At 51.4% G+C, this 25,255-nt stretch overlaps 1 protein-coding gene across 1 annotated transcript; it reads left to right on the forward strand.

Annotated features, from left to right (window-relative positions):
* The first annotated feature begins 505 nt into the window (after positions 1 to 505).
* On the forward strand, positions 506 to 23,451 carry ANPEP (alanyl aminopeptidase, membrane). Its single transcript, XM_033189038.1, has 20 exons — positions 506 to 1,516; positions 2,009 to 2,151; positions 2,258 to 2,397; positions 2,855 to 2,981; positions 3,065 to 3,219; positions 3,473 to 3,586; positions 3,684 to 3,827; positions 3,968 to 4,033; positions 4,171 to 4,236; positions 5,872 to 6,044; positions 6,291 to 6,367; positions 7,926 to 8,059; positions 8,170 to 8,225; positions 9,760 to 9,907; positions 14,354 to 14,445; positions 14,915 to 15,025; positions 15,150 to 15,317; positions 16,904 to 17,044; positions 17,431 to 17,512; positions 22,843 to 23,451. Exons 1-20 carry the CDS (start codon positions 861 to 863, stop codon positions 22,993 to 22,995), a joined length of 2,946 nt encoding a protein of 981 aa, XP_033044929.1. The 5' UTR covers positions 506 to 860; the 3' UTR covers positions 22,996 to 23,451.
* Positions 23,452 to 25,255: the final 1,804 nt, after the last annotated feature.

Here is a 25,255-nt window from a genome sequence, read left to right on the forward strand (position 1 = left end):
TGCTGGGATTACAGGCATAAGCCACCACACCCAGTCGAGAATGATTTTTTGTCATTCTACTATTTGGTGTTTAATATGTTTTCTTGTTAAATCTGTTCAACAAATCTGAGAGGCAAATACCATATTTATTTATGAGGAGAGAGGTTCAGAAGGGTAAAGTTACCTGCTCAAAGTCACAGCTGGAAAGAGGTGAAGCCTTCAGCAAAAAAGCAAAACAACTCATTTCATTTTATCCTGTGAGCTGATAATGGAGGAAAAAGTATTTGGCAAGAAGGGGCAGGGAGGGGAACCTGGAGGAACTCCCTGCTCTTGAAGAATGAAAGGGAGGCTGGGAACTTGTCACTGAGGAACCCCTGGCATCCAAAGGGGTGACCCCAGTGTGTTCTTAATAGGAGCTGGGAACTGCCCCCACCCTTCTCTGTGCACCTCCCACCTCTTGCCTCGGGGAAGTCCTTCCCTGACTCTAACCTCAGTTCTGATGCTGTTCCCACCCTCTCAGGTCTCAAGCAGATCAATGCAATGCCACCTGGCCACTTGCTCTGCCTGCTGGGCCCGCAGCCGGCAGCCTGCCCGTCAGCCCTTGGGCCTGATCCCAGGCCGCCCCCAACCTGTAACCAGACACTATTTGCTTCCAGCAGGCACCCCTGAGCCCAGCTCCACACACCGTTCCTGGATCTCCTCTCCCCAGGCGGAGCGTGCCCCTGCCCAGTCCAGTGACCTTCGCCTGTTGGAGCCCTGGTTAATTTTTGCCCAGTCTGCCTGTTGTAGGGCTCCTCCCCTTCAGGGATATAAGCCCAACCTGGGGCTGCTCCATTCTCTGCCTGGCCTGAGACTCCCCGAGCTGCCTCCCCACTGGCACCATGGCCAAGGGCTTCTACATTTCCAAGTCCCTGGGCATCCTGGGGATCCTCCTGGGCGTGGCGGCCCTGTGCACAATCATCGCACTGTCAGTGGTGTACTCCCAGGAGAAGAACAAGAATGCCAAGAGCTCCCTCGAGACCTCCACCACCCCGTCTGCCTCAGCCACCACCAGCAACCCCACCTCGGCCACCACCAACCCCACCTCGGCCACCGACCCCACCTCGGCCACCACCTTGGACCAAAGCGTACCGTGGAACCGTTACCGCCTCCCCAACACGCTGAAACCCGATTCCTACCAGGTGACGCTGAGACCGTACCTCACCCCTGATGACAGGGGCCTATACATTTTTAACGGCTCCAGTACCGTCCGTTTCACCTGCAAGGAGGCCACCGACGTCATCATCATCCACAGCAAGAAGCTCAACTACACCCTCAACCAGGGGCACAGGGTGGTCCTGCGTGGTGTGGGAGGCTCCCAGCCCCCCGAAATCGACAGAACCGAGCTGGTGGAGCCCACCGAGTACCTGGTGGTGCACCTCAGGGACTCCCTGGTGAAGGACAGCCAATATGAGATGGACAGCGAGTTCCAGGGGGAGTTGGCAGATGACCTGGCGGGCTTCTACCGCAGCGAGTACATGGAGGGCAATGTCAAAAAGTGAGTTCCGGCTGGGCTGCCCGAGGGGTGGATCCGAGGTGCTGAGGCAAGGCTGGATTCTGAGGGCCAAGGAAGCACTTAGCTTGCAGGCCTTTGAACCCTGTGGAGCCCGAGGCTGGCCCATTGCTTCACCTGCAGCTGCTGGCAGAGCAGCTGCCAACGCACCCACCTGGGAGGGCTTCCCCACCCCTCACCAGGAAGCTGGGGATGAGGGATGGAGTGTCCCTTGAACAGGCAGGAAAACTGAGGCTCAGAGGAGAGAAACTCACCCAAGGTCCCTGAGAGCCTGCTGGCACCCCGAATCCAGAAGGATCCCCCATCTCCACCAGTCAGCTGGCCTGGCAGGGCTCCGGAGGCTCCTAGGGGAGGCGGGGGCAGGAGCAGGAGAAGGGGTTAGGCTGGGGTAGCCTTCCATGTACCCCTTTCCCTGCATGCCTGGTAGCATCCTCAGAGCTGGCCCTGGCGTACCCTCTAACTTTCTGGTTGGGGCAGGGTGGTGGCCACAACGCAGATGCAGGCCGCAGACGCCCGGAAGTCCTTCCCATGCTTCGATGAACCGGCCATGAAGGCCGAGTTCAACATCACGCTTATCCACCCCAAGGACCTCACAGCCCTGTCCAACACGCTTCCCAAAGGTGAGTGGGCCCTGCCTGGGGCCACACGGCCAGGGGGCAGGCACCTTGGGGCTGGGGTACGGGGCAGGAGGATGCCTCTTCACACACTTGCATACTCCCTGCCCAGGTCCCAGCACCTCACTTCCAGAAGACTCCAACTGGAATGTCACCGAGTTCCATACCACGCCCAAGATGTCCACATACTTGCTGGCCTTCATTGTCAGCGAGTTCAACTATGTGGGGAAGCAGGCATCCAGTGATGTCTTGGTATGAGGCTGGGCCCATCTCTCCTTCACCTGGACTGGCCCTGGCTTGAGGGGTCTTCCTGTTCTCTTCATCCGTACCAGTTTCTGAATCGTTAGGCCAGGGTTTGAATCCCAGCTCTGAGTGATTTCGGGCAAGTGCCTTGTTCTTTGGTTCTTCATTTCTGTACCTGAAAAGTGAAAACAATGATTTCTCCTCATGAAGGGAGTTCCTGACCCACCAGTACCAGACAGACGGTGGCTATGATGATTGGTATTCTCCAAAGGCCCTTCTCTAGGACCCACAGCTTCCAGGCCCCCCTAGGGTTCCCCTCTGCTGACCAGGTCTCTAGGTTTAGCTTGATTGGCCCCCAGCCCTGGCCCATTGGGGATCCTCCCAGCCCACTGGGCCCTGGAACCCAGCCCACCTGCCCCAGGATCAAACAGGGGCCCCTGGCCTGCTGCTTCCTCACACCTTACAGATCCGGATCTGGGCCCGGCCCAGTGCCATTGCGGCAGGCCACGGCGATTATGCCCTGAACGTGACAGGCCCCATCCTTAACTTCTTTGCCGGTCATTATGACACACCCTACCCACTTCCAAAATCAGGTGAGTGGGGGTCCTCGAGGAGGGAGGCAGTGGTTGGAATTCCACTCCCGGAGGCCATCCTGCTAATGGCCTCGCCTCCCCAGACCAGATTGGCCTGCCTGACTTCAACGCTGGCGCCATGGAGAACTGGGGACTGGTGACCTACCGGGAGAACTCCCTGCTGTTCGACCCCCTGTCCTCCTCCAGCAGCAACAAGGAGCGGGTGGTCACTGTGATTGCTCATGAGCTGGCCCACCAGGTAGACCCCCATCTCGGGGAGTGCAGAGAAGGAAACAGGGGCTCCAGGAGGAGAGGGTGCAGGTCCAGGCTCCGTCCCAGGCTGCTGAGAAGGGAGGAGGGTGCCGCCTGGCAGGGCAGCAGGAAGGGGTCACGATGGGGTTGGTGAAGTCCGCACTGTGCCTGGCAGGTGGCCAGCCCTGGGGAGGGTAGTTCTGGGGACTCTCAGTGCCCGGCCTGGGCATGGCTTGCCCAGCTGACCCCTCCCCCCGCAGTGGTTTGGGAACCTGGTGACCATAGAGTGGTGGAATGACCTGTGGCTGAACGAGGGCTTTGCCTCCTACGTGGAGTACCTGGGTGCTGACTATGCGGAGCCCACCTGGAACTTGGTGAGCAGCTGCCCTGGGGTCCAGTGCGGGGGTCGTGGAGGAAGACCTGGGCCACCACTACCAGGCCAGTCTCCTGATGGCCCTGGGGAATTTGCAGAAAGACCTCATGGTGCTGAACGATGTGTACCGCGTGATGGCCGTGGATGCACTGGCCTCCTCCCACCCACTGTCCACTCCTGCCTCGGAGATCAACACGCCGGCCCAGATCAGTGAGCTGTTTGACTCCATCTCCTACAGCAAGGTGCAGCCGGCTCCTCGAGGGGTACAGGGAGGGAGGTGGGGACTTGGCCTGGAGGGGCCTCGTTGAAGCTGGGGTCTGGGGGCACAGGGTCCTGGTGGCTCAGCACAGCCTTCTGAGCGTCCCCTACCCCCCCTCCCCAGGGCGCCGCAGTCCTCAGGATGCTCTCCAGCTTCTTGACCGAGGATGTATTCAAGCAGGGCCTGGCAGTGAGTACTGCACCCTGGGCCAGCCATGAGGGTGGGTCTCCTTCTGCCCCTGGTCCTTGACCTGGGCCTCAGCCCACCACAGAGGGGGAACCTGGGGGGCTCCAGCTGTGCCCTCACTGTGCCCCGTCTTTCCACAGTCCTACCTCCACACCTTTGCCTACCAGAACACCATCTACCTGAACCTGTGGGACCACCTGCAGGAGGTCAGTAGCAGCCAGCCCCTCCACAGCCATCCTGTTGGAGTCTTGAGATGCTGAAGGTGCCTGGGGGCAGCACGTGTATAAGTGACCAGCCCTGCAGGGTGGATGGAGCCTCCGTTGCTCCTCCCTATAGTGGGCACCAGGATGGCTCCTTGCAGGAGGTGTCTGAGTGAGGCCGTGGTCCAGGCCCTGGCCGGCATCTGACCTCAGGCTACAGTGGGCTCCTTGTTGGGAGCTGTAGAGCCCCTTCCTGGTGGTGAGGAAACTGCCCTCATGGTTCCCAAGTCCAAACCCGCCTCTGCCTGGAACTCTGGAGCTGGGCATTCAATCGTCTCCCACTCCTGGTTGCCCTGTGCCCCCGCTGGCACCTTCCGGGCACGTCTCTGAACACAGCTCCACCCTCAGCAGGAACTCTGCCCTCTGCCCTCTGCCCCTGCCCCGCCTCGAGTTCCTCTCCATTAGACCCCGCACAGTCCCAGTGTGTGGGGCAAACCCTCAGACTGCCTGCACCCTCCTGCCTTCCCCCAGAGGCCGCCGCTCCTCTGCCTCCCCCGGGGTTGGAGTCCACCTGCTCTCCATCCTGCCCCCATCATTTCTACTCTCTGACAGCTGCCCCCCACCCCTTCCCTGCAGCCCTGCCCAATGCCAGCCTCTTCAGCCAGAGGACAGACATGCCCTCTCCTCACCGACAGCCCCTCCAGAGTTCTGGGCCCCAAATTCCCGTCCAGCTTCTCCCCCACTGTTGCTGCTGCACTTTCAGTCCGGGCCAGTCTCACTGGGGAAGCGAGACCCAGGCTCTTGTCATCACAGAGTCACAGCTGGGGTCCAGGTCCCTGCTGGACAATTTCCAACCCCCCAACCCCGAGATGCTGCTGACAAAATGACAGTCATTGCCTGGGTCTCCCCGACTGCCTTCCTTGACCTGCCCCAACTTCCCCTCTGCATTCCCTCTGAAGCCAACCTCTCCTGCCTTCCCTCCCTCCCTCTCACTCCTCTTTCCTGAGCCCCTCGGCCCTCCTGAGCCCCTTGGGCCCGCGGCCCCAGCTGGTTCCTCCCCACACGCTCTTCTGCCCCCTGTGTGGCCCTGTTCTTAGGTGATTCCTTTCTTCAGTTATTAACAAATGATGTTGGCTGTCTTTTTTTTATGACAAAGGCAATGCAGGTACATGAGCGAAGATCCAAACAACAGTGCCCCTGAGCCCCGCCCCACACCCCAGTACGAGTGCACCTCCCTCATGCGGCCCCCAGGGTCCCGTCTCCCGCCCCTGCCTGTGACACCCGAACACTGGCTTTCCCTCATCTCTTCTCTTTCTTGTCATCCTCCCAGTGTTGTTCAGGAAGAGCCATAGGCATCCTGGGCACGGCCTCCCTGACATACACACCTCAGGGTGGACCACAGAATGGGGGGGCCATATAGATTTGCTGGGAAGTTCTCCAGCTCGTCCAGCACCGAGCAGCTGAGGAGAGGCAGAGCTGGATGGGACCCTAGCTTCCAGCTCCCAGCCCAGTGCCCTTCCCAGACCTCCCATACAAGTGGCCCCCCGGGGTCAAGGCGAGAATCTGCAGGGGATGCCCTGGATGGCAGGGACTGGAGGGTGGCAGCCCACTGATGGCCACGCCCTCTCGCTCCACCCACAGGCTGTGAACAACCAGTCTGTCCAACTCCCCACCACCGTGCGCAACATCATGGACCGCTGGACCCTGCAGATGGGCTTCCCGCTCATCACGGTGGATACCAGCACAGGGACCCTTTCCCAGGAGCACTTCCTCCTTGACCCCGATTCCAATGTTACCCGCCCCTCAGAATTCAAGTGAGCAGATGGGGTCACTGAGGCATGGTCAGGTGGGTGGGATAGAGGACAGTTACTAAGGGACCATAGTAGGACTGGCCTCCTGTGGTCCCAGCCCCAGCCAATGTAGACAAACCCTCCCTCCAGGGCCAGCAGATCAGGGGCACTCGGTGCCAGAGTTGGGCAGAAGCTGGGAACCTGGACAGCTGCTCCTCACTGGCAGTGACCACACTGCTGTCTCTCATCACCTCTGGGTTTTAATTGCAGTTACCTGTGGATTGTGCCTATCACATCCATCAGAGATGGCGGACACCAGCAGGACTACTGGCTGATGAATGTAACAGGTAATCTAGCCCTACCTTTGTGGGCAGCAGCCCCCACCCCATACTCTTAGCTCCTGGCCCACGTTCTGAGGGCTGTGATGGGCCATTCCATTCCATTCAATAAATGGAGTTGACTTCTTTGGTTCCAGTCTGCACTTTGCTGCTGCCTTGCTGTGTGACTCTGGACAAGTTACCATCCCTCTCTGGTCTCTAGTTCCTCATCTATAAAATGAGGCTAAGAGCAATACTCCATTGGTTATGTGAGGATTAAAGGAGAGAATCCTAGGCCGGGCACGGTGGCTCACGCCTGTAATCCCAGCACTTTCAGAGGCTGAGGCGAGCAGATCACCTGGGGTCAGGAGTTCGAGACCAGCCTGACCAACATGGAGAAACCCTGTATCTACTAAAAATACAAAATTAGCCAGGTGTGGTGGCGCATGCCTGTAATCCCAGCTACTCAGGAGGCTGAGGCAGGAGAATTGCTTGAACCTGGGAGGTGGAGGTTGTAGTGAGCCAAGATTGCACCATTGCACTCCAGCCTGGGCAACAAGAGCGAAACTCTGTATCAGAAAAAAAAAAAAAAAAAGAGAGAATCCACATAAAATGCTTAAAGTAGTGCCTGGCACATGTTATGAGTAGCCCTACTCAGCCAGGCACTGAGGAAGCAAAGGGCATGACAAGTCATCCTCTGCCTTGGCCAAGGCTACAGATGAAGGAGGGCAAGAAGTTGGAGGCAATCTAGTGCTGTGCTGAGTGCTTTCAGAGTCTATGGTTGGGGCGAGTGAGGTATGGGGACATGGAGCCAGGAATAAGGGAGATTCGAGTTTATCAGAGAGGTCAGGGAGGGCTTCCCAGAGGAGATGAGCTGAGTCTTAGAGGAAGAATAGGAATCAGGCAGGCTAATGTGGCAGAGAAAAGAATTCCAGGCAGAGGAGATAGCAAGTGCCAGGGATAGAGGTAGGAGAGAGTGTGGGGACTGAGTATGGCTAGGGCACAGGTGTGCGCAAGAGATAAAGCTGGTCCCCAAGGGCCCCAGGGTCTGCAGGAGACAGTGGATGGGGCAGGTGGGAAATGAGCAACCTATTGGCCCTGACCTCTGACTGCTGCAACAAAGTATGGGAGGAGCGAGGGAGGAGGGAGACCCACAGGGAGAAGGGGCACTAAGCCCCAGGAAGAGACAGCAGCACCGGGGGACTGGGTGAATGGGAGGGGAAGGGAGAGGAGGAGCTGCCTGTGGTTCCCACTTGGGTGACAGGTGTGATGGAGTGTGGAGGAGGGCAAGGAGGAGGAACAGCCTGGGTTGCTGAGTGTGAGCGGCCTGGCAGCTGGCCTGGCTGTGCAGAGCCTGGGGAGGCAGGGCAGGTGCTGAGGTTTGGAGTGGCATGCCATCCTCATGGGCTTATGGTCTGTGAAGCCGGCAGCCTAGTTCTTCACCCCTTCTTTCTCCACCCTTAGCGTCACCCCAGAAGCTTGAGGGTGAGATGGTGCCAGGCTGCAGGGGCAGCTGCTCTTACAAGAGGTCCAGGTGTCAGCCCATGGCCTCTGAGCAGCCCTGCCCAGGTCTCATCCCTCTCCACAGCCCAGGACAATCTCTTCAGAACATCAGGCAGTGAGTGGGTCCTGCTGAACCTCAATGTGACGGGCTATTACCAGGTGAACTACGACGAGGAGAACTGGAGGAAGATTCAGACTCAGCTGCAGACAAACCGCTTGGTGGGTATCTGCCACCCCTCGCCCTGCCCCCTGCCCCAGGACAGGCCCCAGACTGCAAGGCCTGCTACCCACAGCCAACCCATGGTCACATGCTGTGCTTCGCATTCTAGGCCATCCCTGTCATCAATCGGGCACAGATCATTAATGACGCCTTCAACCTGGCCAGGTGAGTGCTCTCGCCTTCCTGGCTCAGCTGCAGAAGCTCGTGACTTCAGCAAGTCGGAGTCCGCAACGAGGGCCCCTGCTCCTCCTGTTGCCCTTCCCATATGCCAGGCGCTGTGCAGTGAGCTCCTGCGCTCCCTGGACGTCCCTCCCTGGGTCCCCACACACCCATTTCACAGATAAAGAATGTGACACCTTGCCCAAAGTCACACAGTAGTTCATGACAGCCAGACAGAGGCTTGTCCAACTCCAAAGCCGTGCTCTACTCCACAGCACCAAGCTTTTTGTTTTCGTTTTTGATTTTTTTCTTTTTGAGATGGAGTCTCGCTCTGTTGCCCAGGCTGGAGTACAGTGGCACGATCTCAGCTCACTGCAGCCTCCACCTCCCAGGTTCAAGTGATTCTCTGCCTCACCCTCCCAAATAGCTGCACCACCACACCCAGCTAATTTTTGTATTTTTAGTAGAGACAGAGTTTCATATCATGTTGGTCAGGCTGGTCTCGAACTCCTGACCTTGTGATACACCCGCCTCGGCTTCCCAAAGTGCTGGGATTACAGGCATGAGCCATCGTACCCAGCCATGCCCCCCCCACCCCCCCTTTTTTTTTTTTTTTCTGAGATAGAGTCTTGCTCTGTCACCCAGGCTGGAGTGCTGTGGCGTGATCTTGGCTCACTACAACCTCCGCCTCCTGGGTTCAAGCAATTCTCCCTTCTCAGCCTCCTGAGTAGCTGGAATTAAAGGCATGTGCCACCATGCCTGGCTAATTTTTGCATTTTTAGTAGAGATGGGGTTTCACCATGTTGACCAGGCTGGTCTCAAACTCCTGGCCTCAGGTGATCCACCCGCCTTGGCATCCCAAAGGGCTGGGATTATAGGTGTGAGCCACCGTGCCCAGCTGCACCAAGCTTTTCCTGAAGGCTGACTGTGCCAGGCCACTGTTCTAGGTGCCAAAAATCTGGGCTTTACAGGGCAGAAGGGATGCATCATGGATAAACAGGTACTTATTGAGCACCTACTCGGCTTGGGGTGAGGTACTCTAAGCTCTTGGACATGAGTGATGTCACCCATAGACAAGGCCATTTGTGAGCCAAATGTGTACAGAAGGCAGGGGGAAGAGGAGAAAGAAAGGCCTAGAGTGCCCAGAAAGTAAGAAGAGATGGGCAGAGTTAAGAACACAGGTTTCTTGCCCTTTTGAATCTCAGCTCTGTCTCTTGTGAGGTGCGTGACCTTGGGCAAGTCAGTTCACTTCTCTGAGCCTCAGTTTCCTCATCTGTAAAATGGGGATAATAAGCAAGGGAGGAGGACTGGCAATGGGTGAGGATGGGGCCTTGTTTGTGGCACCACCCAGTAGCCATGTAGCTCCTTTTCCATGGCAAATGCCTGAGCTGGTTCAGTTGGGAAACTGGGACCTCAGGCTCCAGGGGCGGATACAGGGGACCTCAGGGTGTGGAGCATCTTTGAGGGCCTGGGCTGGGGTTCCTAGTCTGTGGCTGGGCTGGGTAGGGTGCTTTACTTGGGCCCCTCTGTTTATTCCCAGTGCCCATAAGGTCCCTGTCACTCTGGCGCTGAACAACACCCTCTTCCTGATTGAAGAGACAGAGTACATGCCCTGGGAGGCCGCCCTGAGCAGCCTGAGCTACTTCAAGCTCATGTTCGACCGCTCCGAGGTCTATGGCCCCATGAAGGTATGGAGGTGCATGGCAGGGTTCAAAAACCAGTTCTCCCCAGTGCCTGAAAGTGCACTATTAGGAAGTTAATAGACTATTGCTTATTGGGCTCCTGGTCAGGGAACCTTCAAAAGCAAAACAAAAAACCAAAAAAAAAAAAGAAAGATTGCCTTGTCAGGTTCTCTCCTGAGAGCACATAGGTGAAAGAGTGAGATGGACGGACATCAAGGTGAGTGAGCAGGCACTGAGGAGGCGAGGAGGCTGTGTGGGGCAAAAAAATAAAGGTCGTGGAGAATTCAGCAAAGTTTGTTGACTTGAAATATAGAGAATTAATGCTTTCAGAAGGCACAGAAAAGGCCACCATGCTGAAGGCCAAAAGACTTGTCTTTTGCCAGCTCTGTGGCCTCAGGCAACCCTTTCCCAGACCCAGTTAACTCCTCTGTAAGATAGGCAGGCCTCTACCTGCCCGGCCAGCCCACTTGTGCTATGAGGGAGATGTGGGTATTGGCTACTTTGGAGTATTTTAATGCTGAGCATAGGGGCCTATTTGAGGGCTGAGGCTCCCACTTGGGAGACCAAAAGGAAACTCAAGCTTATTCTGGATGAATAAGCTACACCCATAGGATGCGCACTGCAGCAGTTTATAAAAGACAAAAAGCAAACAAAACACAAATACTTAAATGTCTAAAGGTTGAAGACTGGTTAAACTGTAGAATATTCATTTGAGGGTGTAATATGCAGCCATTAAATCATGCTTGAGGAGATCTTTTTTCATTAAAAAATATTCAATTATTGGGCTGGGCACAGTGGCTCACGACTGTAATCCTAGCACTTTGGGAGGCTGAGGCAGGTGGATCATGAGGTCAGGAGATCAAGACCATCCTGGCTAACACGGTGAAACCTCATCTCTACTAAAAATACAAAAAATTAGCCAGGCGTGGTGGCGGGCACCTACAGTCCCAGCTACTCTGGAGGCTGAGGCAGGAGAATGGCATGAACCTGGGAGGCAGAGCTTGCAGTGAGCCAAGATGGTGCTACTGCACTCCAGCCTGGGTGACAGAGCAAGATTCCATCTCAAAAAAAAAAATTCAATTATCTTTTAATTAATATCCGTTATGGTAAATGAGATATTTTGGTAAATGAAGTTTCAACCCTCTTACCTGCCTTCCCCACATTCCCCCATCCTCCTAATGTAGTTAAATCATAATATTTGGTCAAATCAGTGTTAAGCATTTGCTTTATTGTGATTATCTAAATAGCATTCTCTGCTGAGCCGTGTAGAGTACTATGTTTATGTTTCCTTTTTTGTACACAGTTACAAATGTATCACACAATAGGTCAAGTTTTTGTTTGTTTGTTTGTTTATTTGTTTGTTTAGAGACAAGGTCTCACTCTCTTGCCCAAGCTGGAGTGCAGCAGTGCAATCACGCTTCACTGCATCCTCAAATACCTAGGCTCAAGGGATCCTTCTGCCTCAGTCTCTCCAGTAGCTGGGACCTCAGATGTGTACCACCATGCCCAGCTATTTTTAAAATTTTTAATTTTTTTGTAGAGATGGGATCTTTCTGTATTGGCCAGGATGGTCTGGAACACCTGGCTTCAAGCAGCCCTCCCTCCTTGGCCTCCCAAAGTGTTAGGATTACAGGCATGAGCCACTGTGCCCAGCCCAGTTTTGAAACTGAACTCTTCCTGGAGTCCTATTCTGCCTGCTCTCTTCCAGAGCTGCCACACAGCTCCCATGCTTGGAGGTGCCTCCCTCTACTATATTTTCTGCATCCTACAGATTCTTTCTTGATTTTTTTTCCTCTCATAGGGGAGTACATCTTCCAGGAGTTTTTGAGAAAGTGTTCATGAGAGGTGGCTTTTCTGGGGTAGATCATCTGAAATGTCTTTACTCCACTCTCACACAGGATTGAGCATTCAGCTGAGTTTAGAAGTTTCAAGATGGGAAATTATTCCTCTGAATGTTTAAGGTCTTGCTCCACTGACATCAGGCTTGTCATGTTGCTGATGAGATGCCCAGAGCCATTCTTATTTCCAGTTATTTGAATGTGACTAGTTTTCCTCCCTTCTGGAAACTTTGGGAGCGTCTCTCAGTCCTGGTGGACCTTGGTTTGGGCCTCTTCTCCATCTACATTTTCCAATCAGGACCGGCATTCACATCATCTAGTATTGGAAGATTTTGTATTGTTTCTTTAAACTTTATTCCCTTCCTTTTTTTCCAGTTATCTCTTTCTGGAACCCCTGTAAATCCAGCTTATTTTTCTTGCTTTCATCCTCTAGTTTTCTTTTCTCTTCTGTTTTCCAGCTTGTTGACTTTTTGTTCTGCCCCCTGGGAGGTTCCCTAGCTTTGTACACCACCTCACCTAGAAATTGTTTTCATTTCTTCTGTCATATTTTTAAATTTCCAAGTGCTCTTTCTGATTCCAGCATCCTATGCAATATCTTCTCTTCACTCTCGGAGGATATTTATTACAGGCTCTTATGAAGTTTTCTTTTTTTTTTTTTCCATTGACTTGTTTCCTCTTGAGTTTTGTGTTTGTTTTGGCCTCTTTTCAAGTTGGAGGCTGAGCCACCCCTTTGGATTTGAGAGGAATACAAACAAAATGTGACTGGAAGCTCCATGAGAGATGGAGTGTGTTGTCTGGGGGATCTCATTGCGAGGTGACTGGGTGGCCAAGTAACTCTTCAAAAATTAGTATCCATGGGTTTGTTCTCTCAAGACCATGCAGTTTTTCCAGAGAGTGAGCTTCTGTCTTGTGCAATGAGGCTGGTAGTACTCCCATTCTGGGACACAGGAGGCAGGGGAATTGGGGTGCCGCCTTTCAGTATGGAAACTTTCACCTCTGACCCTCTTTGCAATCCAGCAACCCTCCCACTGTGGTCTGGTGACCCCACTTTCTGAGCCTCCTGGTTCAATCTCTCTCATGGGGGTGGTGAGGGGTACTGCCCTCTACAAGGAGGGAAGTGGGACTTGGGGGTTGAATGACTCCTTCTGTAGACTTTGACTTCATCTTCCTGTTTGCAGTCTTCACCTGCCCTCTGTCCCTTGCTGACTTGTCCCTTTAATATTTATTTATTTATTTATTTATTTATTTATTTATTTTTGAGACAGAATCCTGCTGTCACCCAAGCTGGAGTGCAGTGGCCCGATCTTGGCTCACTTCATCCTCCACCTCCTGGATTCAAGCAATTCTCCTGCCTCAGCCTCCTGAGTAGCTGGGATTACAGATGCCCGCCACCATGCCTGGCTAATTTTTGTATTTTTAGTAGCTTTGGGGTTTTACCATGTTGGCCAGGCTGGTCTCAAACTCCTGACCTCAGGTGATTCGCCTGCCTCAGCTTCCCAAAGTGCTGGAATTACAGGCATGTGCCACCATGCCTGGCCTTGTCCCTTTCTGAGTCTTGTCACAGCAAGTTCCTTTGCTTCTGTCTCCCCTTCTGCAGATTCTCAGTTGCAAATTCTCCCACTCTGCCAAGCCTGGTACATCTCCCTTTCTGCGCGTCCCAGCTGCCTAAACTATGTTGACCTTGCATCTGCTGTTGCCTCTGCTGTTCTTTGTTATTGGGGGTTTATTCCTCTTACATTTGGATGTGGATCCAGGTGGGCAGAGAAATCAACCCGCATGTCAAACCAGAGTCCACAAAGGATTGTACTAGCATGGGGTGGGGCTTACGCTACAATGTTAGGAGAAAAAGCCATGTGCAGAATATGCTAAGTAACAAAGAAAAAAGTATAGAAAAAAGAAGGTGTAAATGCACCAATGTTGAAACTATAGTTTTGGTGAGCTCCTGGGTGTGTTTTATTTTCTGCACAGGCTTCTCTGTGTTTTCTAAATTCCCCACAATAAGTCATGGAATTTGTTTTTTTTTGTTTGTTTTTCTTTTGAGATGGAGTCGTGCTGTGTCACCTAGGTTGGAGTACAGTGGTGCGATTACAGCTCACTGTAACCTCCGCCTCCTGGGTTTAAGCGATTCTCCTGCCTCAGCCTCCCAAGTAGCTGGGAGTACAGGTGTGTACCACCACGCCAGGCTAATTTTTTTGTATTTTTAGTAGAAATGGGGTTTCACCATGTTACCCAGGCTGGTCTCGAACTCCTGGACTCAGGTGATCCACCCACCTCAGCCTCTCAAAGTGCTGGGATTACAAGTGTGAGCCACTGCGCCCGGCAAATCATGGAATATTTATGATTGTGAAGGGAAAACCCAACATTGTATATTAAGAAATGGTTACCCTTAGATAAAGAATATTGGAACTGACTAAGGCTTTAAGCAGAAAGAAACTCAGCTCAGTTATTTGAACTTTAGACTTCTATGGGCCCCTTTGAGCACTGTTTGGCCTCAGGTGAGGCCCTGACCTCTGACCTTTCTGCCACTGCCTACCCCCCAACATCAGAGGCTCCGTGGGGCTCCAGGCAGGTCAGGCATGAATGTTTGATGCGATTCATGTTTTCTTTTCCCCAGAACTACCTGAAGAAGCAGGTCACACCCCTCTTCATTCATTTCAGAAATAATACCAACAACTGGAGGGAGATCCCAGAAAAGCTGATGGACCAGTGAGTAGGAGCTCTCATGGGTTTGGAGGTCCTGGGCACCTCAGAGAGTCACGATCAACATCCTGGCAGTGTTCTCTGCTGCAGCTTTCAATGCGGGGGCACCAGGCAGGGAGAGACCTCACCCAGGAGCAGGGAGGCCCTGCCCTGAGGCTCCATGTGGCCTGTGGGCCCATCGGACCTCTTTATACAAAGACCCAAACTGAAACTCTGAGCTCATCCCACTGGCTTGAAGTTATATGGTTTCCAGGTGTTGAAACTGGGGCTGGAGCCTGTTCCTGCCCTTTTGGGTCTCTGGGCTGCTTTGGGGACCAAGGAACCTCAGGCCCAAGGCACAAAACACATACCGGGGGCCCAGAGGGCCAGTTAGGCCACAGAGCCTTAGGCAGGGTGCCGGCCTGGGATTGTGTGTCGAGATGAATCTTGGCTGGAGGTGGCCAGGTGTGCTAACCGCGTGTCACCCCTGGGGCAGGTACAGCGAGATTAACGCCATCAGCACTGCCTGCTCCAATGGAGTTCCAGAGTGTGAGGAGATGGTCTCTGGCCTTTTCAAGCAGTGGATGGAGAACCCCAATAATAACCCGTGAGTGTCTCCCCTGCGCCTCCTCTGCCAGTCTTCATCTGCCCCCCACAGCCCTGCCCTCAGGAGACCCCTGTCCCACCCTCTCTGCTGCTGCTCCACATCTGACCTCCCTACACCACGCCAGGATCCACCCCAACCTGCGGTCCACCGTCTACTGCAACGCTATTGCCCAGGGTGGTGAGAAGGAGTGGGACTTCGCCTGGGAGCAGTTCCGAAATGCCACACTGGTCAGTGAGGCCGACAAGCTTCGGGCAGCCCTGGCCTGCAGCAACGAGGTGTGGATCCTGAACAGGTGAGTCCTGGGGCAAGGTGGGAATGCGAGAGCCCCCTCCCCACCTGGAGAACCAGGCAGGTCTCCACACTCCTTGCCAGATCCTTCACGTGACCCTCAGACCTGTTAAGGTGGAGGCAGTATTTCCAGAGCAACTGGTGCAGACCAGAAGCTTTAATAAGTGATAGAGACGAGATCCGGACTCAGGTCTGGGTCCATGTCCTCTGCTCCTAGCTGCTGTGGCCCCTTAGCCTTTGCCTAACAACAACTCGTGTCCCCTTCTGTCAAAGGCTCTGGCATAGCTGGACTTGGGTCCTTTCAAACGTCCAGCTGGGCACTCCCTCAAGCCCTTGGATGAGGGTCCCCACCTCCCACCATGTGCCTCATATGCCATCAACTGGATGCAGTAAAGAAGAGCCACCCTTGGGCAGGGTGCAGTAGCTCACACCTGTAATCCCAGCACTTTGGGAGGCCGAGGTGGATGGATCACCTGAGGTCAGGAGTTCGAGACCAGCTTGGCCAACATGGAGAAACCCTATCTCTACTAAAAATACAAAAATTAGCTGGGCGTGATGGCACATGCCTGTAATCCCAGCTACCCGGGAGGCAGGATAATCAGTTGAACCCCGCAGGGGAAGGTTGCAGTGAGCCCAAATCGCTTCACTGCACTCCAGCCTGGGCGACAGAGTGAGACTCCATCAAGCAAGCAAGAGAGAGAGAGAGAGAGAGGAAAGAAAAGAAAGAAAGAAGGACGGGCAGAAGGAAGGAAGGAAGGAAGGAGAGAGTAAAACTTGAAAGCTTCAAAAATTTTTTAAAAAATGCAAAAAGAAATATTGTAAATAAGTTTAAGAAGCCTGCTTTGAGCCCTGGTTGTCTCTTTATCCCCATCAAAACCCCCATGGAAAGTTCCCCAAAGGACTCATTTTCTTCTCAAATGAATAATTTTTTTTCTTATTCCTTTCAGCTGCTTTTGAAAATAAAGGATTTATTTAAAATAATTGATTCATTTTTGAGACTGCAAAATGCTTACGTTTAGACACTCATTCAACAGAATTGATGTATTTTCCCCAACTTATTTTTCAGTTGTTTATAAAATGATGAGTTTTGATTCTTTTTTTTTTTTTTTTGAGGCGGAGTCTCACCCTGTCGCCAGGCTGGGGTTCAGTGGTGCAATCTCAGCTCCCTGCAAACTCTGCCTCCTGGGTTCAAGTGATACTCCACCCTTAGCCTCCTGGGAATACAGGAGCACGCCACCACGCCTAGCTAATTTTTTGTATTTTTAGTAGAGACGAGATTTCACCATGTTGGCCATGGTGGTCTTGATCACTTGACCTCGTGATCTGCCTGCCTCGGCCTCCCAAAGTGCTGGGATTACAGGTGTGAGCCACCACACCTGGCCTTGATTCATTTTAATAGCTATTTCACCTTTACTCTGTTAGTTTATATTCTATTATAAAATCTTTCAAGATGCAAAGCCTGAAGCCACAAAAAACATTTATCATTAAAAACTGGAAATCATAGCACACATCCTATTGATCCAGTTGATTTTCAAAAGTTGTGCTCTTTATGAAATTAGCAGTAGCTGACTCAGCATCTGGCCCTCTTAGGTACCTGAGCTACACCCTGAACCCCGACTTAATCCGGAAGCAGGATGCCACCTCTACCATCATCAGCATTACCAACAACGTCATCGGGCAAAGTTTGGCCTGGGACTTTGTCCAGAGCAACTGGAAGAAGCTTTTTAATGAGTGAGTCTGTGGAGTGGGTGTCAGGCACAGCGAGCGCTGAGGCTGGGGCCCCAAGGAGTGGTCTGTGCACGTAAGACACGCCGGGGGCACTGCCCAGGAGTGGACAAAAATCAGCCAAGCCTGGGGGCTAGGGTGGGGGCAGGAATGGAAAGACAAGCTGGGGTACGGGCCGTCCCTTTTCCCATTTGGAAGGAAAAAGAGAGGGGAGTGAGGAACTCGGCAGTCAGAGCTGTGTTCAAGCTGTGACTCCCCCATGTCCTAGTGGGGTCTTCCAGGGTGTGTCATTTCATCTCCTCTATAATCATGGCTCCCTCTCCAGTAGGTGTGAGGATGAGCCTCCTTAGTTCCCGGCCTCCCTCACAGTTCACCTCTCTCCCGCCTTGCAGTTATGGTGGTGGCTCGTTCTCCTTCTCCAACCTCATCCAGGCAGTGACACGACGATTCTCCACCGAGTACGAGCTGCAGCAGGTAAGAAGTCATTCCCCAGCCCTGGGCTCTGCCTACTTCCTTCGCAGGCCAAAGGGGCACTGCATTCTTCCCCAACAGTGGCCCTGAGGGAGCACAGGCTCCACACCGCCAGGCCTTCCTCATTTACAGAGGAAGCTGAGTAGCCAGACTTTGGAAGTGTTGGTAATTCAATTAAAAAAAAAATTCATCTAGGCCGGGCGCAGTGGCTCAAGCCTGTAATCCCAGCACTTTGGGAGGCCGAGACGGGCGGATCACGAGGTCAGGAGATCGAGACCATCCTGGCAGACACGGTGAAACCCCGTCTCTACTAAAAAACACAAAAAAACTAGCTGGGCGAGGTGGCGGGCGCCTGTAGTCCCAGCTACTCGGGAGGCTGAGGCAGGAGAATGGCGTAAACCCGGGAGGCGGAGCTTGCAGTGAGCTGAGATCGGGCCACTGCACTCCAGTCCGGGCGACAGAGCGAGACTCCGCCTCAAAAAAAAAGAAAAAAGAAAAAAGAAAAAAAAAAGGCCGGGCGCGGTGGCTCAAGCCTGTAATCCCAGCACTTTGGGAGGCCGAGACGGGCGGATCACGAGGTCAGGAGATCGAGACCATCCTGGCTAACACGGTGAAACCCCGTCTCTACTAAAAAAATACAAAAAAAAAATTAGCCGGGTGAGGTGGCGGGCACCTGTAGTCCCAGCTACTCGGGAGGCTGAGGCAGGAGAATGGCCTAAACCCGGGAGGCGGAGCTTGCAGTGAGCTGAGATCCGGCCACAGCACTCCAGCCTGGGCGACAGAGCGAGACTCCGTCTCAAAAAAAAAAAAAAAAAAAAAAAAAAAAAAAAGAAAAGAAAAATTCATCTTGGGATTTTCGTATAGGCACAAAAGGAAAGAGTGATATAAGGAACCTCCGTGTACCCATTACCCAGGTTCAACAATTATCAACATTTTGCCAGTACTCTTTCTGGGCGGGCAATTTTAAAGCAAATCACTGACACTATGTAATTTTACCTCTAAATAATTTAGTCTTATGAAAAATAAAGGCATTCTTTTTTTTTTTTTTTTTTTTGAGACTGAGTCTCACTCTGTCATGCAGGCTGGGGTGGTGCAGTGGTGTGATCTCGGCTCACTGTAACCTCCGCCTCCGAGGTTCAATTAATTCTCCTGCCTCAGCTTCCCAAGTAGCTGGGATTACAAGCATGCACCACCACATCTGGCTATTTTTTATATTTTCAGTAGAGACGGGGTTTCACCATGTTGGCCAGGCTGGTCTCGAACTCCTGACCTCAAGTGATCTACCCACCTCAGCCTCCCAAAGTGCTGAGATTACAGGCATGAGCCACTGCACCCAGCAATAAAGGCATTCTTAAAACATAATCACACTGTCCTTAGCAAACCCAGGAAAATGACTATCTTCTTACTATCATCTTATACCCAAGACATATTCAAATTTTCTGAGTTGTTTATAAAAGGTCTTTTTACAATTGATATATATGTTTGAATTAGAAGCTTGACAAACTCAACTTGGATTTAGTTTGTCTTTTTTAAAAATTGAGATGTAATTCACTGGGCATGGTGGCTCACGCCTGTAGTCCCAGCACTTTGGGAGGCTAAGGTGGGTGGATCATCTGAGGTCAGGAGTTCCAGACCAGCTTGGCCAACATGGTGAAACCCCGTCTCTACTAAAAATACAAAAATGAGCTGGGTGTGGTGGGGGGGTCCCTGTAGTCCCAGCTACTTGGGAGGCTATGGCAGAAGAATTGCCTGAACCCAGGAGGCAGAGGTTGCAGTGAACCAAGATTGAGCCACTGTACTCCAACCTCGGTGACAGAGTGAGACGCTGTCTTAAAAAAAAAAAAAAAAAATTGATATATAATTCATGAACCATCAAACTCACCATTTTAAGTGGTTTTCAGTATACTAACAAGGTAGGGTGGGTGGGGTGCTTCATGACTGTAATCCCAGCACTTTGGGAGGCCAGTGTAGGAGGATCCCTTGAACCCAGGAGTTTGAGACCAGCCTGGGCAATCTCGTAAGATCTCATCTCTAAATAAATAAATAAATAAATAAATAAGTTAGCTGGGCATGGTGGTGCATACCTGTAATCCTAGCTACTCGGGAGACTGAGGTGAGAGGATCGCTCGAAGCAGGAAGGCAGAGGTTGCAGTGAGCCGAGATGGTGCCACTGCATTCCAGCCTGGGTGACAGAGCAAGACCCTGTCTCAAAAAACCAAAACCAACCAACCAAACAAACAAACAAACAAAAAATACGTGGTACAACCATCACTACTGTCTAATTCCAGAACATTTTTATTACACCAAAAAGAAACCTCGTACTCATTAGCAGTCACTCCTCATTCCTACCTGGTCCCCTCAGCCCCTGGCAACCACTAATATACTTTCTGTCTCTATGGATTTATTACCTATTCTGGATGTTTCATAACATGGAATCATAGATACATGACCTTTTTGTGTCTGTCTGCCTTCTTTCACTTAGTATAATGTTTTCAAGATTCATGCATATGGTAGCAGGGATCATTCCTTTTTATGACTGAATAATGTTCCATTGCATGGATGTACCACATTTTGTTTTCAGCTCATCATTGATGGTCATTTGGGTTGTTTCAGTCTTCTGGCTATTATGAATATCATGGACCTTCACGTGCAAATTTTGTGCAAACATGTTTTAATTTATCTTGGGTATACACCTCGGAGCAGAATTGCTGGGTCATTTGGTTACTCAGTGTTTAAACTTTTTGAGAAACTGACAAAATGTTTTCCAAAGCAAGGGTACCATTGTCCATTACTATTAGCAATGTATCATATGAGGGTTCTAATTGCTCTATGTCTACACTTAATCTCCCTTTCCCCCCTTTTTTTAGTATAGTCATCTAGTGGGTAGGAAGTGGTATCATTATGGTTTTCAGTTGTATCTCCCTAATGAGTAATTACATGATGTTGAATATTTCATGTGCTTACTGGCCTTATACACATTTGTATATCTTTGGAGAAATGGGTAAAACTGACTATTTTTCTTTTCGAGAGAGGGTCTTACTATGTTGCCTAGGCTGTCCTTAAATTCCTGGGCTCAAGCAACGCTCCCACTTCAGCCTTCTGAGTAGCTGGGATTACAGGCGTGTGCCACTGTGCCCAGTCTTTTGCTATTTTAAAATTGGGTTGTCTTTTTATTGTAAAAGTTCTTTATATATTCTGAATATTAGACTCTTATCAGAGATAGGGTTTGCAAGTATTTCTCCCATTCTATGAGACCTGTCACTCACTTGATAGGTCTTTTGATACCCAAAAGTTTTAAATCTTGATGAAATCCTATTTATCTGTTTTTTTTTTTCCTTTGGTTGCTTATGCTTTATGCATCATATCTAAGAAACTATTGTCTAACCCCAAGTCATGAAGATTTATACTTATGTTTTTTTATTTCAAAAAAATTTTCAAACCCACAAAAGACTTGACAATGTTTTTTACTAAGCATTTTATTGGCTGGGCATGGTGGCTGATGCCTGTAATCCCAGCACTTTGGGAGGCCGAGGCAGATGGATCATGAGGTCAGGAGCTTAAGAACAGCCTGGCCAAGATGGTGAAACCCTATCTCTACTAAAAAATACAAAACTTAGCTGGGCGCAGTGGCAGGCGCCTGTAATCCCAGCTACTCGGGAGGCTGAGGCAGGAGAATTGCTTGAACCCGGGAGGTGGAGTTTGCAGTGAGCCGAGATCGCGCCCCTGTACTCTAGCCTGGGCGACAGAGCGAGACTCCGCCTCAAAAAAAAAAAAAAAAAAAAAAAAAAAAAAAAATTTATTATGTTTTCACTTAAATGTAGGCATTTGATCTATTTTGACTTAATATTTGTATATGATATGAGGTTGGTGTCCAACTTCATTTGTTTTGCATATGGATATCCAGTTGTCCAAGTCCCATTTGTTGAAAAGACTGTTCTCCCACTGAATGGTTTTGGCAACCTTGTTGAAAATCAATTGACTGTAAATGTAAGGGTTTCTTTTTGGATTCTCAATTCTATTTCATTGATCTACATTTGTATTCTTATGCCTGCACCATACTGATTACTGATTACTGTAGTTTTGTAGTGAGTTTTAAAATTGGGAAGTGTGAGTCCTCCAATTTGCTTTTTTTTTTTTTTTTGAGAAAGGGTCTCACTCTGTTGCCCAGGCTAGAGTACAGTGGTGAGATCACAGCTCACTGCAGCCTCAACTTCCCAGGCTCAGGTGATCTCTCCACCTCAACCTCCTGAGTAGCTGGGACTATAGGCACATGCCACCATGCCTGGCTAATGTTCTGTATTTTTCTGCAGAGACAGGGTTTCACCATCTTGCCCAGGCTGGCCAACTATGTTCTTTTTCAACACTGTTTTGGCTATTCTGGATCCCTTGTAATTTCTTATGCATTTTAGGATCACTTATCAATTTCTGCAAAAAAAAAAAAAAAGCAGTTAAAATTTTGATGGGATGACATTGAATCTCTAGACCACTATGGGGACTATAGGCATCTCAATAATACTAAATCTTCCAGTCCATGGACACAGATTTATCTGGGTCTTTTTTCTTTTTACTTAGGTGTTCTTTAATTTGTTTAAAAAATGTTTTGTAGTTTTCAGCATACCAGTCTGGCACTCATTTTGTCAAATTTATTCCTAAATATTTCATTCTTGTTGATGCTATCGTACATGGAATTGTTTTCTTAATTTCATTTTCAGGTTTTTCATTGCTAGTGTGTAGGAATACAATTGATTTTTGTGTATTGCTCTTGTATCCTGCAACCTTGCAGAAATCATTAGTTCTAATAGTTTTTTTAATGGATTCCTTAAAATTTTATGTATGCAAACATGTCATACACATAGTTTTACTTCTTCCTTTCTGGATTCCTTTTATTTCATTCTCTTGGATGATTGCCTGGCTAGAACCTCCAGGACTGATAACTCTTCTAATTTGTAGGAGTATTTTTTTAAAAAAGCATTTATTTATTGAAGCAACTGGATCATTTGTGGTGTAGAAATTTCCACATTTTAGATTTGGCTGGTTGCTTCATTAGCCCCTCTCTACTCTCTTGATGGGATTGATATTATAATGAAATATTACACATGAAGGCCAGAATCTATCTGAGCCAGGTTTTGCCTGCGATTGTCATTTTGCAACCTCTGTGTTGACAAGGACTTTGCCCAGGAACAAGGCGGACGTCCTCTCTATCCCTAGAACAGGTGTGGTCCCATCCATGGGGACTCTAAAGTGGGAGTGGGAAGCCAGAGGCCTGAGAGAGCTCCTCCTCAAGGCTGTATTAGGGACCCAGACGGGGCTGAGGATCTTTGTTTTTCTGGCAGCTGGAGCAGTTCAAGAAGGACAATGAGGAAACAGGCTTTGGCTCAGGCACCCGGGCCCTGGAGCAAGCCCTGGAGAAGACGAGAGCCAACATCAAGTGGGTGAAGGAGAACAAGGAGGTGGTGCTCCAGTGGTTCACAGAAAACGGCGAATAGTCCCCAGCCCTTGAAGTCACCCGGCCCCCATGCAAGGTGCCCACGTGTGTCCATCCCAGCAGCTGGTGGCAGGGCCTCCATTCCTGGAGCCCGAGGCACCAGTGTCCTCCCCTCAAGGACAAAGTCTCAAGCCTACGTTCTCTCTGCCTGTGAACCAGTCTAGTTCCTGATGACCAGGTTGACTGAGCACCTCCCGGCCCCTGCCTCTCATGCCAACTCCGCCCTAGGCCTGGCATGGTGCCTGTCGCCCAGGGCCCTGGGGCTGATCTCAGGGAAGCCCAGCTCCAGGGCCAGATGAGCAGAAGCTCTCGATGGACAATGGACAGCCTTGCGGGGACCACCCTGTACCCTCTTTCACCTTTCCCTAAGGACCCCAAATCTGAGGAATCAACAGGGCAGCAGATCTGTATATTTTTTTTTTCTAAGAGAAAATGTAAATAAAGGATTTCTAGATGAGTGAGACTCATTACTAAACTAAAGCAGGAGTGGGTCAGCACAGCGGCTGGGGAGGCCAGGTGGAGGGAAGCTGGGTGCATGCGGAGCATCGTGGAGCCTGGGACCCCAGAGCACAGGAGGGGAGTCACGCCCAGCTTGCTGGCCCTTCCTGCAGGTGCCCTGCACCTACGCCTCCGTGTCTGCCTGCAGGACTCTGGGCTCCTTTGCATGCTCTATCGACTGAGCTAGCTGGGCAGTTTGCTGGTCTCCTTTTATCCCTATTCTGATGGCAGCTGGAGATGCTGGGTGGTGGGGAGGTATCACAAGTGGAGGGTGGGCATCTGTGGACCCAGTGCTCCCGCAGTGAGTGGTGAGAGGGGCCCTGGCAGAGCACAGGGAGTGCTCTTCAGGAAGCACCCTCCTTAACATGAGGCAAGGGTGCAGGGTGCTGTGCCCCTCTTCCTGCCCCACAGGAACACCTGGGACACCTGGGACAATGTGGGACAGTTCTGTGCAGTGGAGGCAGCAAGCGCAGGGTCCCAGACCTGGTGCCACTCTTCACCGGCCAAGGGCACGCCCCACAGTCTTCCATGGTGGAAGGGTGGAGTGGGGTGTGGGTACCAATGCATAAAGAGGTTGTTTTCTAGAGCAGCACACAGGGAAGGGCTGGGCTGAGGAGCAGGCAAGCCATGGGGTGGGGACAGCTTTGCCAGGCTCATAAGTGGGGGCTGTGCCCTCCACATCGCCTGGGGCAGAGGATGGTCAGGGCCAACTCTGAGAAGGTGTGGGACCCACACAGCTCCACACATACATTGGCCCTGGTGGGCATTTCTTGACAAATGGAGCCAGACTGTGGCAGGCTCCCCTCAGCCTCTGCCCCGCAAGTCCCAGTTGAACATCCAAGGCTGAGGGGAGGGGGAGATGGCAGAAACAGCCATAGAGGTCCTTAGGAGTCAGCTCCAACAGACACCCACGGCCAGCTCCGCAGGCTGGAATCCTGGAGTCCAGCAGGTCTGGTTTCAGTTTCTTAGACAAGGGACCTACATGCCCAAGCCTCAGTCTCATCTGCACAACGAGGCAGTGTCAGAGCTGTTAGGCTGGCGTGTGGATCGAAGGAGATACATGTACTTAGCAAATGGCCTGACACATAAGGAGAGCTGGGTTTTATTATCACCCTCGGCCCTGTCTCCTGGCTCTAGCCCCACCAGCCTCTTCCCCCTTGTGAGAAGCAGGCAGGCCTGGGACCAGGAAGGTCTCCCATCCCCCACCACCATCCGCACATCAAAGAGTAGGGCTGGCTAAGCCGGGAGGCCAGCCCGGGTGATGGGGCACAGTCCCTCCACTAGCCAAGAGGCTCCCTGGGCCGCCCCAGATTAAGCTCCACCAGTCACTTTGGGCCAACCCTTCCTGTCGCCAGTACCCAGCGGCTGTGGCTGGCACTTGACCTTCTGGGGACCAGCTGTGGGAGGGCCCAGCCTCACCATCTTGAGTTTCTAATGGGCTCCAGGTTCCCCGGACATTGCAGAGGAGAGAGCTGGCCTGCCAGGGAGAAGAGTTTATGCACATTATTTCATTTAGTTCTCAACTGTACCATGAGATAAGGAACATCTTTATCTCAGCTTTACAGATAAGAAAACTGCAGGGCAAGGAGATGAAGTTACAACTCAGTAGAACTGAAATGAAACCGCTGTCTGGCTTTACTCCTGCACAGAAGTGGAAGCTGGTTCTCCATCTGGAGCGGGGATGGGGTGCGTGACATCTATACTGCCATGCCTGTGCCGTTACTGGAAAGGGGTCTAGATCCAGACCCCAAGAAAGGGTCCTT

Source organism: Trachypithecus francoisi, unplaced genomic scaffold (assembly GCF_009764315.1).
Source record: "Trachypithecus francoisi isolate TF-2019V2 unplaced genomic scaffold, Tfra_2.0 Lachesis_group3, whole genome shotgun sequence".
Classification (NCBI taxonomy): Eukaryota; Metazoa; Chordata; class Mammalia; order Primates; family Cercopithecidae; genus Trachypithecus; species Trachypithecus francoisi.

What these genes read in the sequence shown, in the direction of transcription:
- ANPEP (XM_033189038.1), top strand. Translation starts at nt 861, where the DNA reads ATGGCCAAGGGCTTCTACATTTCCAAGTCCCTGGGCATCCTGGGGATC. An exon ending in GTCCAACACGCTTCCCAAAG is followed by an intron (nt 2,152 to 2,257) that starts GTGAGTGGGCCC and finishes CTCCCTGCCCAG; the next exon opens with GTCCCAGCACCTCACTTCCA. An exon ending in GACGCCTTCAACCTGGCCAG is followed by an intron (nt 8,226 to 9,759) that starts GTGAGTGCTCTC and finishes GTTTATTCCCAG; the next exon opens with TGCCCATAAGGTCCCTGTCA.